The 20,580-nt window shown below is 37.5% G+C and overlaps 3 protein-coding genes across 9 annotated transcripts; 2 read left to right on the top strand and 1 right to left on the bottom strand.

Annotated features, from left to right (window-relative positions):
- The first annotated feature begins 1,876 nt into the window (after positions 1 to 1,876).
- PUCHI (Integrase-type DNA-binding superfamily protein) lies at positions 1,877 to 2,912 on the top strand. Its single transcript, XM_048126333.2, has one exon. It carries the CDS (start codon positions 1,975 to 1,977, stop codon positions 2,863 to 2,865), a length of 891 nt encoding a protein of 296 aa, XP_047982290.2. The 5' UTR covers positions 1,877 to 1,974; the 3' UTR covers positions 2,866 to 2,912.
- A 420-nt stretch (positions 2,913 to 3,332) lies between these two features.
- Positions 3,333 to 7,904, bottom strand: LOC125223263 (Zinc finger C-x8-C-x5-C-x3-H type family protein). The gene is made up of 7 exons (XM_048126332.2): positions 7,614 to 7,904; positions 7,373 to 7,518; positions 6,807 to 6,872; positions 5,705 to 5,824; positions 5,281 to 5,607; positions 4,893 to 5,210; positions 3,333 to 4,289 (listed from the first exon to the last, which is right to left on the bottom strand). Exons 1-7 carry the CDS (start codon positions 7,705 to 7,707, stop codon positions 3,891 to 3,893), a joined length of 1,470 nt encoding a protein of 489 aa, XP_047982289.1. The 5' UTR covers positions 7,708 to 7,904; the 3' UTR covers positions 3,333 to 3,890.
- A 2,507-nt stretch (positions 7,905 to 10,411) lies between these two features.
- Positions 10,412 to 20,552, top strand: LOC125220007 (protein ALWAYS EARLY 3-like). 7 transcript variants are annotated; one of them, XM_089062556.1, is made up of 22 exons: positions 10,412 to 10,590; positions 11,571 to 11,694; positions 12,050 to 12,148; positions 12,408 to 12,470; positions 13,183 to 13,260; positions 13,610 to 13,796; positions 14,186 to 14,451; positions 14,505 to 14,880; positions 15,473 to 15,547; positions 15,946 to 16,049; positions 16,161 to 16,217; positions 16,313 to 16,369; positions 16,505 to 16,774; positions 16,855 to 17,030; positions 17,136 to 17,418; positions 17,715 to 17,930; positions 18,214 to 18,363; positions 19,000 to 19,143; positions 19,229 to 19,450; positions 19,677 to 19,781; positions 19,878 to 19,973; positions 20,057 to 20,552. In XM_089062556.1, exons 2-22 carry the CDS (start codon positions 11,590 to 11,592, stop codon positions 20,219 to 20,221), a joined length of 3,294 nt encoding a protein of 1,097 aa, XP_088918682.1. In that variant the 5' UTR covers positions 10,412 to 10,590; positions 11,571 to 11,589; the 3' UTR covers positions 20,222 to 20,552. The 7 variants fall into 7 exon arrangements, with proteins under 7 accessions (XP_088918682.1, XP_088918680.1, XP_088918681.1 ...); XM_089062554.1 differs by having other exon boundaries at positions 14,523 to 14,880; positions 15,946 to 16,217; positions 19,232 to 19,450; XM_089062555.1 differs by having other exon boundaries at positions 15,946 to 16,217; positions 16,610 to 16,774.
- Positions 20,553 to 20,580: the final 28 nt, after the last annotated feature.

The raw sequence follows: 20,580 nt of genomic DNA, 5'->3' as shown, positions 1-20,580 counted from the left end.
ATTTGATTTAACTAATCCATTAATTTTATGATATAATTTTTTCTATTAAAATTTAATATAAATTGCAAGGATATTTTTCGGGGTTTCTTGCTATGTTATAGAAATCCATTACCCTGTTTAAGATATCATACTATTCAAGGAATAATGTCAGGGTAAAAGATAACCACCAAATGCATTTTTCATTAGGAATCATGAGCAGAGGGAGGAGGGTTCAAAATTTACTTAGTGTAAGATATTGTATCGTAATAGGAATCATTTTATGCTCATGTCACGTCGAGGTATATTGCAGAAGAAAAACCATATTCTGATTTTTATATGTAGGAGAGCGAACAACCCTGCTCGAAAGATTGTATTTCAGAATAACCTAGTTGAGAAATTTGAGATCAATTGAAATACATAATTTATAAGATAGGAATATATGATTATCTACATCGGTCTACCTTAAAGCATATCAATACTAATCAAAATCGATTCATCAAAAGATCTGAATGAAATTGTTTCAGTCAAAAATTTAGGATGTCGAATCATATGATACTCATATAGACAATAATCATACAATAAAATATGCAGTCCCTTGATTATAAAGTTTGCTTGATCTCCCATTCACGTATCGGTACACTTCAATGAATGACATTGTAACATTATATATAGTGAAAAAACATGGAGTATGTAAATATGAAAAGGTAATTTCCAAGAAACATACATAACCCACATTTGACGTATGCCCTTAATCACATAACACGTACCACAAACATTTGCCTAGGAAATCTAACATATTCCAATATCTCACTTAAACTAATCCACACTATGCCACTAAATTAATTATTGGGATTAATCATTTTTAGTGAATGAAGATCCCTAACTGCCCCCCTTTGAAAAATGAAGAACAAGACAGAAATGTTATTACACGATTATACATTAATTGCATCGAACGCGGATTAACACATGTGACATCTCACCAAAAGCACACAAATTTTGTGCCTTAATTTTCAAATTCTCGAGTCTCTCAAGAATATATGCAGACAAAAAAATTAACACATCTTTGTGGTTATCTTTTTGTTTCCATTAAAGTTAATCTTATAAAATCACAAGTCTTTAATTAGTGTTTGCGTTTCTCAACTTGTCCAAACATTCTTCCATGGCATTATGTGGAATCAGAACTACTAAATTGCATTATCATGGAAACAAGTTTAGGTAAAAAAATTTGTCTTTATCAAAGAAGAAGAAAGTTGGCCATGTGGCTTTGGATATTTTATGGCAAGATTATTTATTGTAGCCCAATTTGTATTTTGAATTTTTGGCGGGGATAATTTTCCGATAATCCGAATTTCTTTATTTTTAAAATAAAAAAACAAAAATCAATGAAATATCTCTTTGATTCCAAATACATTTTATTTTAAATAGTTTAAAATGTTCATGGTATATTGTCATTGTCTACTATTCAACGAAACCACAGTCAAAAGAAGGGGGTTTAGTGAAATCAATATGAAATAAGATCATCTTAAGATGAACTCTAACCTTACTTTGTAAAATGAGTTATGAAATGTAGGATAAAGGGAGTCGAAAGGCCAAAGTGAAATATCATTACTTTTAAATGTTATTTTACTTATTTAGTAGTACTAGAAATTCTAAAGTCCTCTTCTTTCCATTTGCATTCAAGTTTTTGAGCTTAAGGTGTTGCTAACATTGAGAAACATTTTAGTGAAAGTCCCTTTGTCAAAGAGAATAGAAACTTGAAATCCTAGTCAATATCAAAATCTGATACTCCGGAAAGACAAAGGTCACTTTATTTCTTTTTCTCTATTTTTGCAGTGATCTAAATAAATAGTTCCAATAAATCCAACAAGTTATCAAAAATATATTAAAAGAAGTTGTCTTACACACAACAAACACTCCAAATCACTGCCTATATAAGAGTGGCCTCTTCACACACACACACATCACCAAAATACACAAAACACAAACACAAGAACAATGTCATCACATAAACCCTCCCATGAAAAGCCCTTCACCCTCTTTGAGCCCATCCTCACTGACACAGGCTTCACACTCCTCCAGCGCAACACGGCTGCAGCGGCGCAGCCGGGCGACCGCCGCGGCCGCAAGAAGCAGGCGGAGCCGGGGCGCTTCCTCGGCGTGAGGCGGCGCCCGTGGGGCCGATACGCAGCCGAGATCCGGGACCCCACCACCAAGGAGAGGCACTGGCTGGGCACCTTTGACACTGCCCAAGAGGCAGCATTGGCCTATGACAGGGCAGCCCTCTCCATCAAAGGCACACAAGCAAGAACCAACTTCATCTACTCTGATCAAACCACTTTCCACTCCCCCTTCCAGCTCCAATCCTTCTTGCACCCATCACCAACACAGCCCACCAAACACCATGCCACCAACACTCCGAGCCTCGAGATTCCCCGGGGCCCGGTCCAGCCGTGTCATGAATCTTCTTGTTCACCAAATGATGATCAAGACAGTTTATTCAACCTGTCCAAATCTGACACAAGCTCTGGCTACTTGGACTGCATTGTCCCAAACAACTACTTGAACCCTTCTCCAACCTCCTCAAGCAAGAACAAAGAAACCTCCTTCTCATCCTCCGATTCGGCTGCGGCGGGATGGAGCCTTGATCACACATATGCAGATGTTTCTACACACCAAGAATTTGACTATGGATTGTGGGACAGTCAGCAGCAGTGGGAGCTGAGTTCTTGTGAGCTCTCAGCAATGATTAACAATCCAATTAATATGGAAGAGAATAGGGGAGATTTTGATGAAATTATGAGTAATGCAGCAACTAGTAGTAATGCTGCTGCATCTTTTTTTCCTTGTTTTGGGGATTTAGCTGACATGGGACAGTCTCTATTTTGAGCAGTACAGTAGTAATTATTATGTAAGTCTATGTTAAAGAAAGAATCACTTCTTTTGCATGGCCATATATCTATCTTGTGTTATTGCAAGTAAAACTTGCAATATAGGTTACAAATCATGTAATTTGATTTGAGCAGTACTTACTAGAATCATGAAAGGATTCAAATCCTCAACCTGCCACTTGAAAGGAGACCAGGTACCTTGAACTAACTAAAAAAATATGAGATTCCTTTGATTAACATAGAAAAAGTGGGATAATGACCTTTAGTTTTGATGTAGAATCTGACCTTATGCATTAATTATGGCACTTTTCCAAATGTACGGCAACCTAAGCAGATGTATTTTCATACATCTACTAGCTGTCTACTTTCCTCTAATGTTGTGAGAAGATAACCAGCCATCAATTTCACACAGAGAAATCTGTATTTCATGTAGGAAATCTGTAGAGTACAAGAAACAACTTGATCTACTCTGAATTATTTGATGGATAATTTATGAGCAGCATTCAAATATAATATACAGTACATAACTACATATCTTACATACAAGGGAAGCATAAAATGCTTCTGTACTTCCGACTGAGTTTATCGATCGAGAATAAGATCCCCAAGCAAAAAAAGGGAAGCAGAAGAAGCATGCTCACTTGGAGATCAAGTTGGGATGAAAGAGGTGTAATTATATCCAGATTTGAAGAATGCGATGACTCATCTTTCCCGTTCCGGAAAAGACAGCATAAATAGGCAACAAGCTCCGAAATTCGAGCAGCGGGCGAGAATTAAGCTGTGGGGGGAGGGAGGCTTTGGGCTTTTATGTCATTGAAAGACTAAGTTGAAAAGCTAATGATTTTTCTAGATCTTTTGAGAGGTATATGTATGGCTTATTTCAAAAGGGGACGGCCATGTGATATTTATGAACAGTGATGGACGTAGCTAAGGTTGTGCTAAGACCTGAGAGGATGAAGGTTGCTGGCACCCAAAAACTTGAGCTTTGCTTTGTGGAAGTTGCTTGATTAGGCCCCTTCCACTTCAGCTTGATGTGTGTGCCTCACCACCATGACTTGCGCTACTGCCACCACTTGAAGAGACCGATCCCTGCCCAGACTGCTGAACAGATGACTGAGGAAGAGCCTCGGTGTTTGAGAATACTGAGCCAACTGATCCACTTGAGCTGCTCAAAGAAGACATTTGTGACGACAGTGTGTTTTTGCTGAGCCCAGAAAGCAGCTCGGGCCTTAGATCTGATGATGAGGATGATGGGGCCAGAGTTGCAATTGTGGATCCCACCGGGTAAGGAGCAACTGGCATGTCGGTCAGAGAGGATGCAGAAGGGCTGTAGCTCAGAGATCTCATCGGATGATCAAATTTGCAAGAGGGCCCGAATTTGCACACTCCATTCTGTGCATAGTGAGAACAAAGAGGTGCACCCTGAGAAAGGGCATACAATGTTTAGAAACACGAAGCATGATTTGTGACTATATTTTACTTGGTGGAGGATATCAAATGTGTCGCCTACCATCATACAAATGAAACAAAGAATCACATTCTGCAAATTAAGACTACCATCATTATTCCAAAAAGAAAAATAGTAGTAACATTTTATCGAGGCAAAACATGTTAATGCCACAGCATTGAAAAACTTCATCAAAACATGTTAACTAAATATTTCTATGAGACAGCAGCCTCCAAATCCCCAAAACTCATACAACTCAAACTTCCAGAGTTGATCCTGGAGCGAGGGGTTGGGCACTATTGGGAGCGTCCATATGCAGGTTTCGGTTTATCAGAAGTAACAGCCTTTGTTGAAGTATTAGCAGAATAGAAAACAAAAGAAATGGCAGTGTTAATACCACACAAACCTCCCAAAAAGTCTAATTGTTAAATGGATATAAATTGTGGATGCTTCATAGAAAAGCAGAAGTTAATAATTACGGAGAGTGTCAGGGGCACACCGAGACAGATCATCCTGTTCTGCCATATATAGGCAGTTAAAAAGCTCAGCAAACTTCAAGAGATAAAATGAATGCTTACTGGGCGTAGTGGCAGACCCATTGGGCTAAGCATGTAATTGGTCCTTGATGCACTCCACTCAGGTGGATGATGATATTTACATGTAGCTCCGAATTTACAGTCCCCATTCCTTAAATAGTACTGACATTCTGGTTGGCCAGGTCTTTCCGGAAATGCTTGTTCTTTTTGAATGCCGCCTGAGGGGCCAGCAGAAGATGTAATGGAAAGGTATGGTCCTGTATAGGCAGTAGCGGAAGGAGACAATTGTGTTATCCCATAAACCGGGCCTGCCCCAATTGTTTGCTGAGTACTTGGTGAGGCTGCCGGACTAACAGGTGCCTGTACATGTACTTCAAGAATTTAGCATAAAAGAAGAGACATCAAATATTACATTGTCGGCAACACCTACCGAATAGGGAGTCCAGCCAGGAACAGGAACAACTCCAGGGGGAAGGATCATGGGACTGTAACTTCCAGGAACATAAGAGCCTTGAAGCATGGAAGGCCTGGCAACTGGCCAGTTGCCTTGAATAACCCCATATTGTTGAGAAGATTGATGGCCAGGAGACGGTCCAGTTGGATACATAGCTGGTGTGGGCATAGCTGCTGAAGCAGTGAAAGACCCAGGACCAGGGGCTGGCATTGGTATCCCGGCCATCTGTGGATGATGAAATTTACAGGTGGCACCAAACTTGCACTGCCCTGTCTTTACATAATATGAACATTCCTTTTCTCCCTGCCAAAAGAAGACTATGAAACAGCTGGCAAGGTATAAAGAAACCATAGATAATTCCATAGAATATACAAGAATGAAATGATCCAAAGAGACAGACCGGTCGCAGAGGATATCCATAAAAATTCAGTGCCACAGGGGCTGAAGATCCAACTCCTTGCTTTGGATGATGATACTTGCAGGAACCACCATATTTACACATTCCTGCCCGCATGTAGTACTACAAATCCATTGGGAAGGGTGAATTGAACAAGACCATAATTTTCACAAAGAAGATATAATGCTCAACTGAGAATGTTAAAAAAGGATGCTTCCATGGAGAAATGATTGAAAATGAGAGAGCTTAAAAGGGTTTAAAGTGTATACAAATTAAAACAATTAAATAAGTGATTCTAATGAAAACCTGACATGTACTAACAAAGATACAACTGCTCAATGAAAACCCCTCTGTTTTCAAAACTTGGATAAAATATGTGTTATAATTTTTGAGATTGTCAAAATGATAACCATTTAATAATCCATTCAATAGTTAATACAGAAGACATGAATTCCTACTAGATCAAAATAATTACTAGTACTCATCATCAACATGGAGAAAATCTCTCTTTCAAATTACCAGTTGCTGATATGTCCAGCTGCTTAAGGCAATGGTACTTTCATAATCTTATGAGTTAAAGACCTTCGAGAAATTTGTAGCAAGAATAACAAAGCATCATTTGAATTTTTGAACCATGAAAAGGATGAACAGGAGTCTGCATTGTGCAATCAATAAGTTTATTGTCTTTATTATAGCATGACAACATAAAGATGAAGTTTGGAAAGCAAACAAATTTTTTCTACATGTCCCATTTTAAAATCTAAACTACCACAGAGAAATTTACACAAACCAGACAATATCAGATAATAACTCAAATGCAGTGCCATGTGTCAGTAAAAGGAGGCTCACTCTCCCAAAACACACAGGAAAAAGACGAACTGCATCAGGTGCATACTTGTAGATTACTTTGGCTAATGTCAGGGATTCAAACTCATGATCAGTGCTAGAAATCCTTAAAATAAGTAAACAATTTCTTAAGAGCGTTATGTGTGGCACATGCAATTCATCCAACATCAAGACTTTATTCTTGCAATTCAGCTCAGAAACATTAAACAGACATTTTCTTATAGTATTTATAGACAAATTTAGAATCTACAAATTATACCTGACAGATTGGTTGGCCAACACGTTCCGGGTACTCACCTCCACCAGCTCTAAGAGCTCCCATTGCCTAATACAGTGATAGGAAAAAAACTGAATAGCGTATATACACCAAATTTAGATGATCAATAATAAAAATCTTTACCTACTTTACAATATTTCTATTTCATAATCACAACAACGATGATCTTCATCAAACATAACACCGGCTCCAATTCTACCAGACTTACCATAAAATCAAGTCACTACAGACACAACTACTTTCACTAAATGCATGTGAACCCGATTAACATTGCCTTACCCAACAGCATGAAAAACTAAGAAGACTCATTTTTCACCCAAGTCATTCATACAATCATTCAAAATGCAAATTTTTCCCCAATCTAGTTAACTGATATATTTGACAGAAACCAGAATAGATCCCCCAAAATAACAAAACATAGTAGGCGTACAATAAAAGTATACTTTCCCCAAATTAGAATCAAATCCCCACAAACCCCCACTAAATCGCACTCTTTACCCAATGATCGCAGCAATCATAGCTTGAAAAAAAAAATCAACTTAAATTACCTTGCCACGATCCCGGGGATGATTGAACCGACAGCGATTGCCGTATCCACAGAAACCAGTCCTCAAGTAATAGATGCAATCGGGCTCATCGGGCCTCTCCGGGTACGCTTCGGGCCCTCCACCGAGCCCCAATTGCCACATAGGCTCTGCATTAAAACAAACAAACCCCAAACGAATTCAACATTACAAAAATTCGCCCTCGATTCGGAAAATTCCAAGTGAAATTGAGATGAAATTCGACCTTCAAGCCCTGTTTCCCCGCCCGGCGCCGCCCATTCCGCCACCGGATCCGCCGGCGCCACCTCCATTGCCTGGATCCCGCTGAATCTCTGCATATTCGTATATACACACGCGCCCACTCTCCCAACACACACACACTCTCTCTACAGATAAATATACAGTATCTACACTATAAAGTGTGTGGAGATAGATATTTACAGAGGTATCGCGTACGTTGTAGGTGCGGAAACACACAGCAGCATGTGATTTTGATCGAGAGGGGAGTTGGTTTTGAGAGAGAGAGAGAGAGAGTGTGTTGCTTCCTTTGTTAGTGCTCTTTAACACACTCCTTTATATAGTCACACTCACTGTGTGTGTTGATTTTTATACGCTTTTTCCGAGTTTATTTGTCTTTTATTTTTATTTCTTTAATTGCTCTTTTTTTTACTGCATTGTTTATTCTGGAAGTTGGATCTTCTGATATTTTTTAATTTATTTTAAATATTTTATATAATTTTATTATTAGTAATATTTTATTTTTTTATACCTGCATTCTGCAACCTATTAATTATATAAGAATATGACACACGTAGTGTGTAAAATAACATGCAGGTTTTAATTTTTGTGATTTTGGACTTAATAAGAAATGTTCATTTAATGTTTGTAGTTATAGCTTCTCCAATGGACAGACTTCCCCGACACCCTTCCCGTCGCCCTCCCCAAAAACACCTTCTGTCATATCATAAGGACTTACGACCCTCCTGTCACGTCCTAAGGACTTTTCACCGCACAATTCGCCCTTCCCGTGCGGACTTCCCCTAATAAAAAAAATTCACAAATATGCAATTTACGTTAAAGAATTAAATATTTGAGCCGTATATATAGAGGTTTTATTAAAAAAAAATAAAAAATGAAAAATTGGGAAGTCCGCGCCGGACGTCCGCGACCCGCCACAATGGCGCCCTTCGCGGCGGACGTCGGCACGCCCTTCCCCCGAAGGTCGCGCCCTTCCCGTGTCCTCAAGGAACGTCCGCGTCAGTCTCGGGTCGCCTCAATGGCGTCCTTCCCCGACGGACTTCCCGGAAGCCTCTCCGAAGAGCGACGGAAAGTCCGCCATCGGAGATGCTCTTAGTGGCTATCACGTTTAATGTTTCATGCTGTATGTTGAGTTGATATCACATGTGCTTTTTTATAATCAGGAAATTCAGAAGTAATGTACTAACTTGTCTATTTATTTGGTACTAGTACTAATTTGTAAGCAATACAAAGACAATGAGACCATTGGCCCAATAATTTAAAATTGGCCCAAATATAGTATATAGTACATGTATTCTTATAAGTAACGACAACATCAAATGATGGTAATCCCATAATATGACGTGAATCTCGCCGTTAGACTAAGACGACTCGGATGCACAATACTAAAAATAAAAAATAAAAAAACAAAATAAAAAAAACAAACAAAAGACACTAATATGATGAATGTCCACCCAACTTGAATGAATTTAAAAACGTGGACTAATAGATTGATGATACAACTTAATGTGAATATTCATGCTTGCGAAGATGAGACAAATAAAGTTAGCACCCACATTATTGACAATTGATCTCTCATTTTCGTTCATAATGAAATGGCTGGCATATGCAAAGTAAAATTCAATTCAAGGAATAAAGATAATTATAAAGAAAAATGCAATGTTATAACGAAACATAACCAAATAAGGTCAAATCTTTGCCATTGGCTTTCTTATTTTATTAGGAAACATATAATTACCATAAAAAAATTAACATGAACCCTAATTTTTATTACTGCTATTCATCAACTAAAATTTTAGCAAGAATGGTCTTCAAATTAGTCTGCATTGTCTTCAATCTTTGGCTCACTCTCATATCGTAAAATATACTACTCCTACTATATACAATTCGTTAGCTTGAACTCAATAATTCGGTCCACTGGCAACTCCAATTTAATCTTGAAATATTGGTTCTCGGGCTGCATCACCTCACATCTTGTAACAAAAGGACTTGTTAGAAAATGCATACGCCATGTATACATAATATGCAAAAGCTAAACGTAGTTGGCACTTACCATGAGTCCATGACTCGATATATTGGTCAAAATTGAAATTGCGCAATTGGAGATAAATCTAGCTTTGATGTGTTATTTTCCAAATCAAGAGACGTCGTACAATAATATTATCGCCATAAGATATGTAAATTAGTGCGTTATTCTCGTGTCTTAACGTCTCACACACCACATTTGTTTATATAAACGGCAAGTGTTCATATTCGGATCATCAACACCTATTATTATTCGTGCTAGTACCTGTATATATACACGCACGGCAAGAGGTGTTGAATTCTTCATGTCTGACAACCGTTATATGCAGATTTTATTATTCATATGAAATTTCCACGTGCAGTATTTATTCAAATAAAATCATTGAAATGTACCTGTATATATATATACACGCACGACAAGAGGTGTCGAATTCTTCATGTCTGACAACCGCTATATGCAGATTTTATTATTCATATGAAATTTCTACGTGCAGTATTTATTCAAATAAAATCATTGAAAGAATTATTATATTACGAAATATTAATGTACAAGGAAATTTACTATCACTCTTTACTGAAAAATCCACCCTAATAAAAAAAGATGGAAAATATCATTGACTTTCAAATTTAAAAAAGTTGTGGTCAAAATAAGAAAATAAACTTGTAGAGGGGCTCAATTGAAATTAAGCCATCCTCGAAGAAATACAAATACAAGGAAGTAGATTTCGCGGTTATTATTTTCACATAAAAAAATTAAAAATTAAATACGCACATAAAATTCGATCTTCTTCCCAACTCTCTCTCGCAAACACTCTGCTTTCTCTCTCTAAAGTCTCACTCCATCGCAGAAAAATCGTAATCCCTCGCGCCACCAATTCTCAATTGATCTCAAATCTGGAGCTTTTCCTCAACTTCTATGAATTCAATTATTCGGAAAGGTAAGGAGGGATGAGCGGGGAGTTCTTTTTATTTTCTCTCTTTTGCTGATTTTTTTTTTGTGTTTCAATTGTTTTAAAATTCGTTTCGTCTGATTTGCGCGTTTTTGTGTGTGTTTCAATTTGTTTTCATGAATTTCTTTATGTCTAATTTGAGCGCCGCATGGAGTTTAAGTGAATGGTTTGATTTGTTTTCTGGCGGGTCTAGCTGATTATCAGTGATAAATGCCATTTTTTTTGGCATATATGCTGCTTGTTTACTCCGTCTGATTGAATTTTGTGAGCTACTCGGAAATTTTTCATATTTCCCCGTTTTTTTACAGGATAGTTGAAGATCGTTAATTTGAGTCTTTCTAGTGCGATTAATTTTGAATTTTTATGGAGTGTTTCTGCTTGATTTTGAATGAAGTGTGTGCGCGTCTGCCGATCTAGAGATGTCACGTATGAGTTGGTGTTGTGAATATTTGTGGAGATTAACTTTAAGATAATCTACGTTAATCACGTTTGAGTTAAACAAAATATTAAGTGTGAGTGTGTGGTGAACTAATTAGTAATTCTTCTATGTGTATTTGTTCAAATAGTAATTTTTTTTTATTCTTCTATTGCCTTTTTCTGTGTTCGATATGAATGTAGACATACAGTGGTTTGTGTCTGCTAATCAGACTATGCTGCAGTTATAACTCAATAGTATGATTTAAATTGTTGAAATGTGTATTTTAACTGTACTTTATATTGTTTGAGTTGTTCTCTTTCTGTACTTGTGTGGCTATGATAAATAGGAGTATTTACTTTCGATTGTGAGTTTATTTCGGCCTCATGAGTATTACTTAATGGGCATGGGCTCTGAATATATCCTGGGGAAAAGTTAGAAGATTCTTCTCCAGATTTAAATGTACTTGTGGTTCAATAAATAGCTCTTAAAGAGCTTCTGTAGTGTTAAGATGGCTAACATTTTGACTTCATGATATTTTTTTCTAGTTTAGATTCCTAGATTAGCACATAATGGGACCCACAAGAAAGTCGAGAAGTGCGAATAACCGCTATTCTTATATCGACGATGTATCTCCCAGCAAAGATGGATATAATGCTAAAAAAAGTAACAGTCGGGTGAGTTTCTGGTGAACTAGTTTATTTTCTTATACTACCACTTTCCTGATAACTTACTTCTTACTTCTGAACTGTGTCTTATCTCGACCTCATAATATAATTTTTTTTCATCCTGATTTATAAAGCGTGAGACGGAACCTTTTATTTCATAGTCTCTTGTTATGCATGATTTATGTCTCTTGTCATGCATGATTTTATGCCAAGGGAACCAGCTGTTCCATTTCATAGTAAAAACTTTTCTAAGAACAAGATAGCTTGAATTCCAGCACACATCTCGCTGATGATCCTTTAAATTAGGGTCATGCATTTGCACATAAACACAATGACCACACCATTTTCTTTTCTTCAAATGCAGAAAAGAAAGTTGTCTGACATGCTTGGGCCTCGGTGGACCATGGAAGAGCTAACTCGTTTTTATGACTCTTACCGCAAGTACAGTAAAGAGTGGAAGAAGGTCAGATCAAACTCATATTAGACTCATTGACCAAGATTTGCACAAATGAATGTTGAATTTATTACCTTATTTAACAATAATATATCTGCTACATGCCAATAAATATGGTCACCATGATCTAGATAACGGTAGCATCATAAGCGAAGACCAGTTTTAGCTTGATCCATCATGGACTAGTCAGTTGATGTCAACTGTTATCAGGACCTAATTTATTACATGCTAAAACAGTGCCTCTTTTTCTTCTTGTGCATGTGTACAGGTAGCTGGTGCTGTCAGAAATCGTTCACCAGAAATGGTGGAGGCCCTTTACACAATGAATCGGGTAATTCTAATTTTTGACTATATGGATTCCATGTTCTACTACTATGGATCTTACTTCACTTATTTCAAGCTGCTTTTCGTCCTTTTGGAGTTCATTGCTGGCTTGACTAATCATAGAGAATAGCTTTACTGGGCTCTAGAATAAAGTTTATTTGCTTTCAGAGATCCTTCGTCCCTAAAATCTACAGTGGCCTATGAGTGTTGCAATATCATAATCAGATGAACTTATTTGCCTTATCTTCTTAAACAATTGCAATAATTGGAAAAAAGATCCGCCTTAGTGTTACAGAGGAATGAATAAGATTTCAGGTTGTTGGTATCATTATGTATTGCATTTGGATCATTACAGTTAGAGGATAGAAAGTGAGACAGTTGTATATATAAGTCATTTTTGTCCTCTGGCCATATGGACTACTGACTACGAACTACCAAATATATGCTGGAACCTTTACTGCTGTGATGAATCGAAGGAAAATGGGTGTCCCAAATCCTTAAAGAAAATTCTTTCAAATTTTGGTAACTATCTATATGAACCCATTACCCATGTTGTCATTCAGTATTCCTAAAGTATCACCAAGGGTTCTCTAGACAACATTCACAATCACATGCCGTCTAAAATTTGGATGCTATGATTTTTCGACAATTTATCTTGAGATATGAATCCTTCGACCAAAACTTTTATGGTTTCACTTATCTTTAATTGTTAATTTCAGGCATACTTATCTCTTCCACATGGAACTGCTTCTGCAGCTGGGTTAATCGCCATGATGACTGATCACTATAGCAATCTGGTTAGACTACACTCTAATTCAACAGTGCAATGCCATCTGTTCATATAAACCCTGTAGTTATTTTCATGTTATGAAATGCTCACATTATTTTGATATTCTTGAGAATGCAAACTACATTAAGTCAGGTAGTACTTTTTGGCTCTCAGACCTCAGTATATGTTTTTATTGTCCATTCTAACTTCCAATACATACAAATTACTTGCTGATAATTTTCAAGACGTGTGGTGATGATAAACTCAGTTCTCAGGAATGTTCTGATATACGTTGATAATATAAATGATTAAATGTAGTCATTTACCAAATACTCTTTACTGCCTTCTTTGTACGACAATTTTTCTTGGATTTACAGGCAGGCAGTGATAGTGACCAAGAGAACAATGGTGGAGCAGGATCATCCCGGAAGACACAGAAGCGAGCTCGTGGGAAAGTGGAGCCCCCCACTCCTAAAGCATTAGATGAGCACATTGCTTCACAATCTCTAATCACTGCATCAAATTATGGCTGCCTTTCATTATTGAAAAAGAATCGCTCTGGTGGTATGTTAGAATCAACTCATCTAAATAAGTCAATATTTTTTTTATGTGCAACTATGATGAAATTCGTCCTCTATAGTCTTTGTTTGGAACTACGGATCTATGTTTATCTGCTGCGTAGTTCAAGTTAATTATATGTAGGATCCCTAGGTGTAATGAGTAGCAGAAAATATTTTGGCTTTCAAAAGTTAAGGATATAAATCTCTGTAGCACAATCTCGTGTTTATTTTGGAGTATTTTTTCCTAATTTAGGGTTGATCTACAGTTATTTTCTTTTCTAACTGTCGAGAGTTTAGAAGGACATCCCTTATTTTTTCTCTGCCTGCTATTTTCTGGTCTACGACAAGACACCCATCTCGAAATAATTTACTGTATATGGTATTTTCTTTTAGTGAGCAGAGATCGTCCTGTCGGAAAAAGAACTCCAAGGTTCCCTGTTTCATTTTCACGTGAAAATATCAACGGGGAGAAATTTTTTTCTCCAACAAGGCAGGGCCTGAAATTAAAGGCCAATGCTGATGACAATGAAGTAGCTCATGAGATAGCTATAGCTTTGGCAGAGGCATCACAGAGAGGTGGTTCCCCCAAGGTTTCTGGTTCGCTGAATAAAAGAGCTGAAAGTGTGATGTCATCACCTTTTAGGCATGCTCAAAGAAAGGTAATGGCTTAACCTGGTCTAGCGGAACAATACATCTTACCTCTCCCTTACAGAACTGCGGTTGGTTACAGCATAATATAGCAGAGATATCAAATGGCAAACTCTTGGCAACAGACACAGATGAAGAAGATTTAGAAGGAAGCACAGAAGCTGACACCGGTGAATTATCTAGGTGTAAACCCCATTTGATTGAATCTGTAAGTATTGGTACAACGAGAAGGAAGGGCAACAAATTTGAAGGGAGAAAACATGAAGTTGATAACAGTATTGAGAATCATTTGGATGACATCAAGGAAGAATGCAGTGGAACAGAGGAAGGTCAGCAACTGCTGAGTGCAATGAGAAAAAAGTTTGATGTGGAGGCCAATGAGTCCAAGGTGTCCAGATCTCCTATGCTGAACAAGAGCAAAAAGGTTCTCTTTGGAAGAGGTGTGGTATTTGGCTATTTGCATATCTACCATTTTAATTCTTGTCTCTTAAATCATAGTGTAACTGTAACATGGATTGCGGACTTCACCCCTTCTGGACTGTTGGTCAATATAAATTACTCCCCCGGTCCCTAAAAAATAGACAACATTTGAGACAACATAGGTTTTAATGCACAATTAGTAAAGTAAGAGAGAGATAGAAAGAAAAACGATTGAAGCATTGTTAGTGGAGAATGGGATCCACCTAATTAGAGAGAAAAAAAGTTCCTTAAATAGAATTGGTCTATTTTTAAGGGAAATCCCAAAACGGCAAATGCAGTCTATTTTTAAGGGACGGAGGGAGTATATAAAAAATTCATATTTCTCCCTCCCCCATTCACAAAACATATGCTGTATTACGGTTGGTAGTCTGTGAGTGGAATCTCACTCTAAATGTGTGGTAAGTTGTGTGGAGCCTAATACTCCATACTATAAATGAAAGTGACAAATTTTTCATGGACGGCCCAAGAAGGAAATTGTGGTAAATTTTTCATGGTAGCTTAACTGAACTATTTCTCTCTTAATTGTTTTTGACATTCGACGGATCTTTGCAGATGAAGAACCTGCTTTTGATGCCCTGCAAACACTGGCGGATTTGTCACTGATGATGCCAACAGATCATGAAGATGGTACGTCATATAGGTCTACTATTTCTTGTTTGCTTAAATTCAGACGACTAAGATGTGTGCTAAATATACTGCAACTCAGTTAACCTGGCAACTACATTCTCATGCAAATTAAAAACAGCTGCATGCATGCAAATTCTTAAGATTTTGTTGATTAGTCCATCAAGCAGTTAATGTCTTTTAGGGGATAGTACAATTTAAGTAACTGGTATATGTATGTCCTGCTGACCAGCATGGCAGCAACTAGTTTCGGAATATTCAATTTCCTTATTTGATAAAGATTCTATTGAGTATTCCGCTTGATGAAAATATGTACTGTCTTTGTTATTCCTTTTACTTTATGGTGTAACTGTCATGAAGATTCAGATGAGGGTTGAAAAGTGTTGATTTTCTTACATCAGATTCAAGGACACTGTTTAAAGATGAACATGATTATGTTGACGAGACTGTGCCATTAGAATCTCCACCGGCAAACCAGCCAAGAGAAAAACGTAGATCCTCAGGGGTAAGAATGAAAGGACATCTAGCATCAAGTGTTGAAGTTGCTTGTAGCAAAACATCAAAACCTGGAAATAGTTCAGTTTTTCATGGTAGTTCTGTTCTTGAAGAAAACCAGGATTCCCATCAGTCTACCACCAAATCAAGAAAAAAACAAAAGATGCCAGTGCATAAGGTGAGAAAGGCATATTGTTTATTTATTATTATTAATAATTATTCTCACATAGTATTTTACTTTTGGCACGATTTTTACTCAATATATACTTGCAGAATAAAAAAACTGAAGTTCATGCTGAAATTCATCTTAGTGGATCTCCAGGGATTGAGGTACTCTGATTTTAGCTCTATAATTTCCTTTTTTTGACATTTCTTACGCAGTATGACTATGTGAAGGTATAATGGATAAATTGTTCTTCTTCTCTAGTTGAGAGCTCATCAAATAGTAATGATGCTATTTTTTAGGCTGGAGATGTGAGCAAGAAATCAATAAGGAGTAAAAAGTATTCCCAAAGTAGTTCTCCGAAAGTGATGAAAGTTTCAGATAACTCTTCTGGTGCTGATTTGCAGAAAGAAGGGTCTGATTCAGCCCACTCAGCCACACAGGTCAATCAGGTTAATTTACCTACTAAAATGAGGAGCCGGCGTAAGCTGAGTCTTAAAAAACCATTGATCTCAAACAATGAGAGTAATCTTTCTCTTGGTTCACTCCATGAAACAGTACCTAGATTTAAGGTTTGGTTTGTTTTAATTCTTTGAATCCATATTCGGATAAGCTAAATACTCATTATCCTTGTCTATTTTATGCCAAACAGAACCTGTTGAATTGTTTATCAAATCAGCGCCTGAGGAGATGGTGCACTTATGAATGGTTCTACAGTGGCATTGATTATCCATGGTTTGCAAAGAGGGAGTTTGTTGAATATCTGTATCATGTTGGATTGGGTCATGTACCAAGATTAACTCGTGTAGAGTGGGGTGTCATAAGAAGGTTTGTAGTCTTCATTTTATAATTGCTCAAAACTTTTGTGCTTTTGGTCACCCAAGTTCTGCACCAGAACTGGACTGATAACTAGTTTCTCTGTTGCTCAAGCAGTTCACTTGGTAAACCACGGCGATTTTCAGAGCAGTTCCTGAAGGAAGAAAAAGAGAAGCTTAATCAGTATCGAGATACAGTTAGAAAACACTACTCTGATCTGCGCGAAGGTCTCAGGGATGGACTACCGACTGACCTTGCAAGGCCTTTATCAGTTGGTCAGCGTGTCATTGCTATTCATCCAAAAACAAGGGAGATTCATGATGGAAGTGTGTTAACTGTTGATCACTCGAAGTGCCGGGTTCAATTTGACCGTCAAGAGCTAGGGGTTGAATTTGTCATGGTGGGAATCATGCTATTGGATCTTTTCATATATGAGTTTTGATATCATTTATTCAGATGTCATAGCATCAACATGTCTATTTTGGGTGGTAAAATTCCATATATTCCTAGTATGTCAGTTTCCTGCTTAGTAGTAGTTTAGTTTATGTTCCTAGTTTGTCAGTTTCCTTATTTGGATTTTGCCAATATATGCACTTAAGGAGAACATGGAAGTCCTTGTGCCTTCCTAATGCTGTTTATTTTATTTTCTTAAAACTTTCTTTCTTATACTATTGTGTGATTTTTTTCTCTTGGTAGGATATTGACTGCATGCCTGTAAATCCATTTGAGAACATGCCTGCAATGCTTGGCAGACACACAATCACCGCTGAAATGTTTTTTGAGAGCCTCAATCAACTGAAAGAGAATGGACGAGCAAAGGAGTACATTAAGCTTTCTCGTAGTGACAACCTGGATGATATTTCTGCTCTATCTTTATTAGCTAATCCTGCCAGTTTGCTGAAGCAATCAAAGGCACGACTTCTCTTCCTTCCTGCTCTCTCTTATTATTTTGTGTTGTACTGTATGTTATTTCTACCTAATCTTTATTGTAGAATTTAGACTCAATGCATGCGCTTGAGGATATTTTCGGACTATAAGAACTGATAGTCATTGTTGGCTGAATTACATTGTTCTTTTGTGCTGATGCATCTAAAGCTTGATATCTTGTCTCTATGCAACCAATATGCTATCTTGCACTTGCAGAATGACATGTTACTGTAAAGCATTAGTATCTCAAGTATATGTTGTTCTCCAGGTTGCTTCAGATGTTCCAACAAGGCCGGGAACTGGTGATACCGCAAGGTACCAGCAAACATATTCTCAGTCCAGTACACCAGCTCAAATCCAGGCAAAGGAAGCTGACATTCAAGCTCTTGCACAACTAACTCGTGCCCTCGATAAAAAGGTATTTATGTCTTGGATTATATAACGATTAATTTCTGGATATATAAGTAGCTGTTACATTTTAGCAAGGGTTAATAATGTTATGTCCCCAACTTTCCCCATTTTCCATGAAATGTGCTGCTATACAATATCTGCCCGCGGAAAGCTGGTTCATCTTGCTGTAGTCTCTGAAACCACGTCATTTAGCAAAAAGAAAATAAGATGGGTTCACACTGTCAACTGTCTCCAACTTTTAGCATATTCCAAAAAATGTCCTCAACTTTTGTTTTTTCTTCAAAGTTGGGGACATTTTATGGAATACACCTGACATTTTTGAAATACATTGAAAGTTGGGTACACAAAATCTATTAATCATTATTTTTTTTGCTAAAACGACCTCGTTTCAGTTGTTTAAGTGGGAAAAAAATTCACCTCAGACTCCGGTGAGATGAATCAACTTTCCGTGACTGAATTTTGTATGGCTGGACATTTTATGAAAACGCTGAAAGTTGGAGACAATTGATGAAAAAACGAAAGTTGGGGATATTTTGTGGAATGTTGTACTAAAAGTTGGGGACATGAAACACTATTAAGCCTATTAGTAATTGGAAACTTAACATTAGGGAATAAGTGTGCTTGTTGCTTACACTATGTGCAGGAAGCTATTGTTCGTGAATTGAGGCTTATGAATGATGATGTGTTGGAAAGTCAGAAGGATGGTGATAGCCCTTTGAAAGAATCGGAACCCTTCAAAAAGCAATATGCTGCAGTGCTTATACAATTGAATGAAGCCAATGAACAGGTATGAGTCCCTTACAAGATACTGATTCTTATGAACCAAAATTATGTTGCATTTAGATATAAGGTTGATGCATAATTTTCTTCAGCAGGTCTCTTTAGCTTTACACTGCTTGAGAGAACGAAACACGTATCAAGGAAAATTTCCACTTGCATGGCCCGGGCCACTTCTTGATCTTGCTAATCCTGGTAACACATTCAATTCTTTTGACCGTTCTGCATGTCAAACTCAAGAAGTGGGATCGCATGTGAATGAAATCATGGATAGCTCCAAAACAAAAGCTCAGACTATGGTCGATGCTGCATTGCAGGTAAACAAGTTAACTCCAAGATTCAAGTGACCCTTTAATGCGTTCTCCTTAAAAGTGACATTGGTATAATTTCAAAAAAATTATGTCATTGTGGCTTTCTAGAGTAGTAAATATAGAAATTTCCTAGACTCTCATATTGTATTATGAAGTACTATTATTTTTAGTATTACATCCGCTCTCCTTGGAGCACTTTCAAGAAATCTCATCAATTATCATACTTCTACAGGCGATATCATCACTGAAGAATAGGGATGATACCGTGGAGAAGATTGAAGAAGCCATAGACTATGTAAATGAACGGCTTCCCTCGGATGATTCCTGCATGCCAGTGGTGAATCCCCCTCTCACTCCCTCCCTCCCTCCCTCTATATACAGCCTTAAATATTATGATGTTTTGTTTTGTTTTTAAAACTGTAAACTGTTGCAGAGAACTGATCCTAAATCCTCAAATGCATCTGACGTTGAGGCCAAAATTCCCTCCGAGCTGATCACAAAATGTATAGCAACTTTGCTAATGATTCAGGTGAAGTATAAACACCTTGACAGAGTTGGAACTGCATATTTTCCCTTCATTTGCTTACTCAGAAAATCTTTTTATCACTGCAGAAGTGTACCGAACGACAGTTTCCTCCATCTGATGTGGCACAAATACTAGATTCTGCTGTGACAAGCCTACAGCCACGAAGTTCGCAAAACCTTCCTGTTTATACCGAGATACAGAAGTGCGTGGGCATCATCAAGAACCAGATATTGGCGCTAATACCTACTTAGTTAACCAGGTCCCCTCCAATTGCCTTGTCAATTTCTTTTGTCTCGGCTCTACCCTTTCTGTTACATTCACAGGTTAGATTTTAATCCTACCAATTCTTCGTATTTCCATCCACCGGGATCTGCTAGTTTTCTAGTTGTGGGAGATGAGTGAAGAACGCGTTGATATAAATATTTGTACATGATTTGCCATCAACTCTATATGGCAGTCGCTTCGACTGCGTAACCTACAGTTTACGTTTTGTAGGGGATGCCATTAGCAAATTGTAAATCAGTTAGAGAGGCGATGAAAGTGCAATAAGTTGAATAAAATTCAACGTTTTTCTTGCTCAAAGCTCTTCTTTGTTAATTAATTTTTATAC

This window comes from Salvia hispanica, chromosome 1 (assembly GCF_029641045.1).
Source record: "Salvia hispanica isolate PSC_SH4W2 chromosome 1, Shi_PSC_v1, whole genome shotgun sequence".
Classification (NCBI taxonomy): Eukaryota; Viridiplantae; Streptophyta; class Magnoliopsida; order Lamiales; family Lamiaceae; genus Salvia; species Salvia hispanica.
The sequence above is the reverse complement of the archived record's forward strand: the minus strand, read 5'-3'. Positions and strand labels throughout refer to the sequence as shown.

Excerpts from the sequence above, each read along its gene's own strand:
- LOC125220007 (XM_089062552.1), top strand. The coding sequence starts at position 11,590 with ATGGGACCCACAAGAAAGTCGAGAAGTGCGAATAACCGCTATTCTTAT. Across the intron at positions 12,149-12,407 it reads ACAGTAAAGAGTGGAAGAAG|GTAGCTGGTGCTGTCAGAAA; the intron begins GTCAGATCAAAC and ends GCATGTGTACAG. Across the intron at positions 17,031-17,135 it reads GAGTGGGGTGTCATAAGAAG|TTCACTTGGTAAACCACGGC; the intron begins GTTTGTAGTCTT and ends TTGCTCAAGCAG.
- PUCHI (XM_048126333.2), top strand. The coding sequence starts at position 1,975 with ATGTCATCACATAAACCCTCCCATGAAAAGCCCTTCACCCTCTTTGAG.
- LOC125223263 (XM_048126332.2), bottom strand. The coding sequence starts at position 7,707 with ATGCAGAGATTCAGCGGGATCCAGGCAATGGAGGTGGCGCCGGCGGAT. Across the intron at positions 7,519-7,613 it reads CGGGGAAACAGGGCTTGAAG|AGCCTATGTGGCAATTGGGG; the intron begins GTCGAATTTCAT and ends GTTTTAATGCAG. Across the intron at positions 5,211-5,280 it reads CTGGCTGGACTCCCTATTCG|GCACCTGTTAGTCCGGCAGC; the intron begins GTAGGTGTTGCC and ends GTACATGTACAG.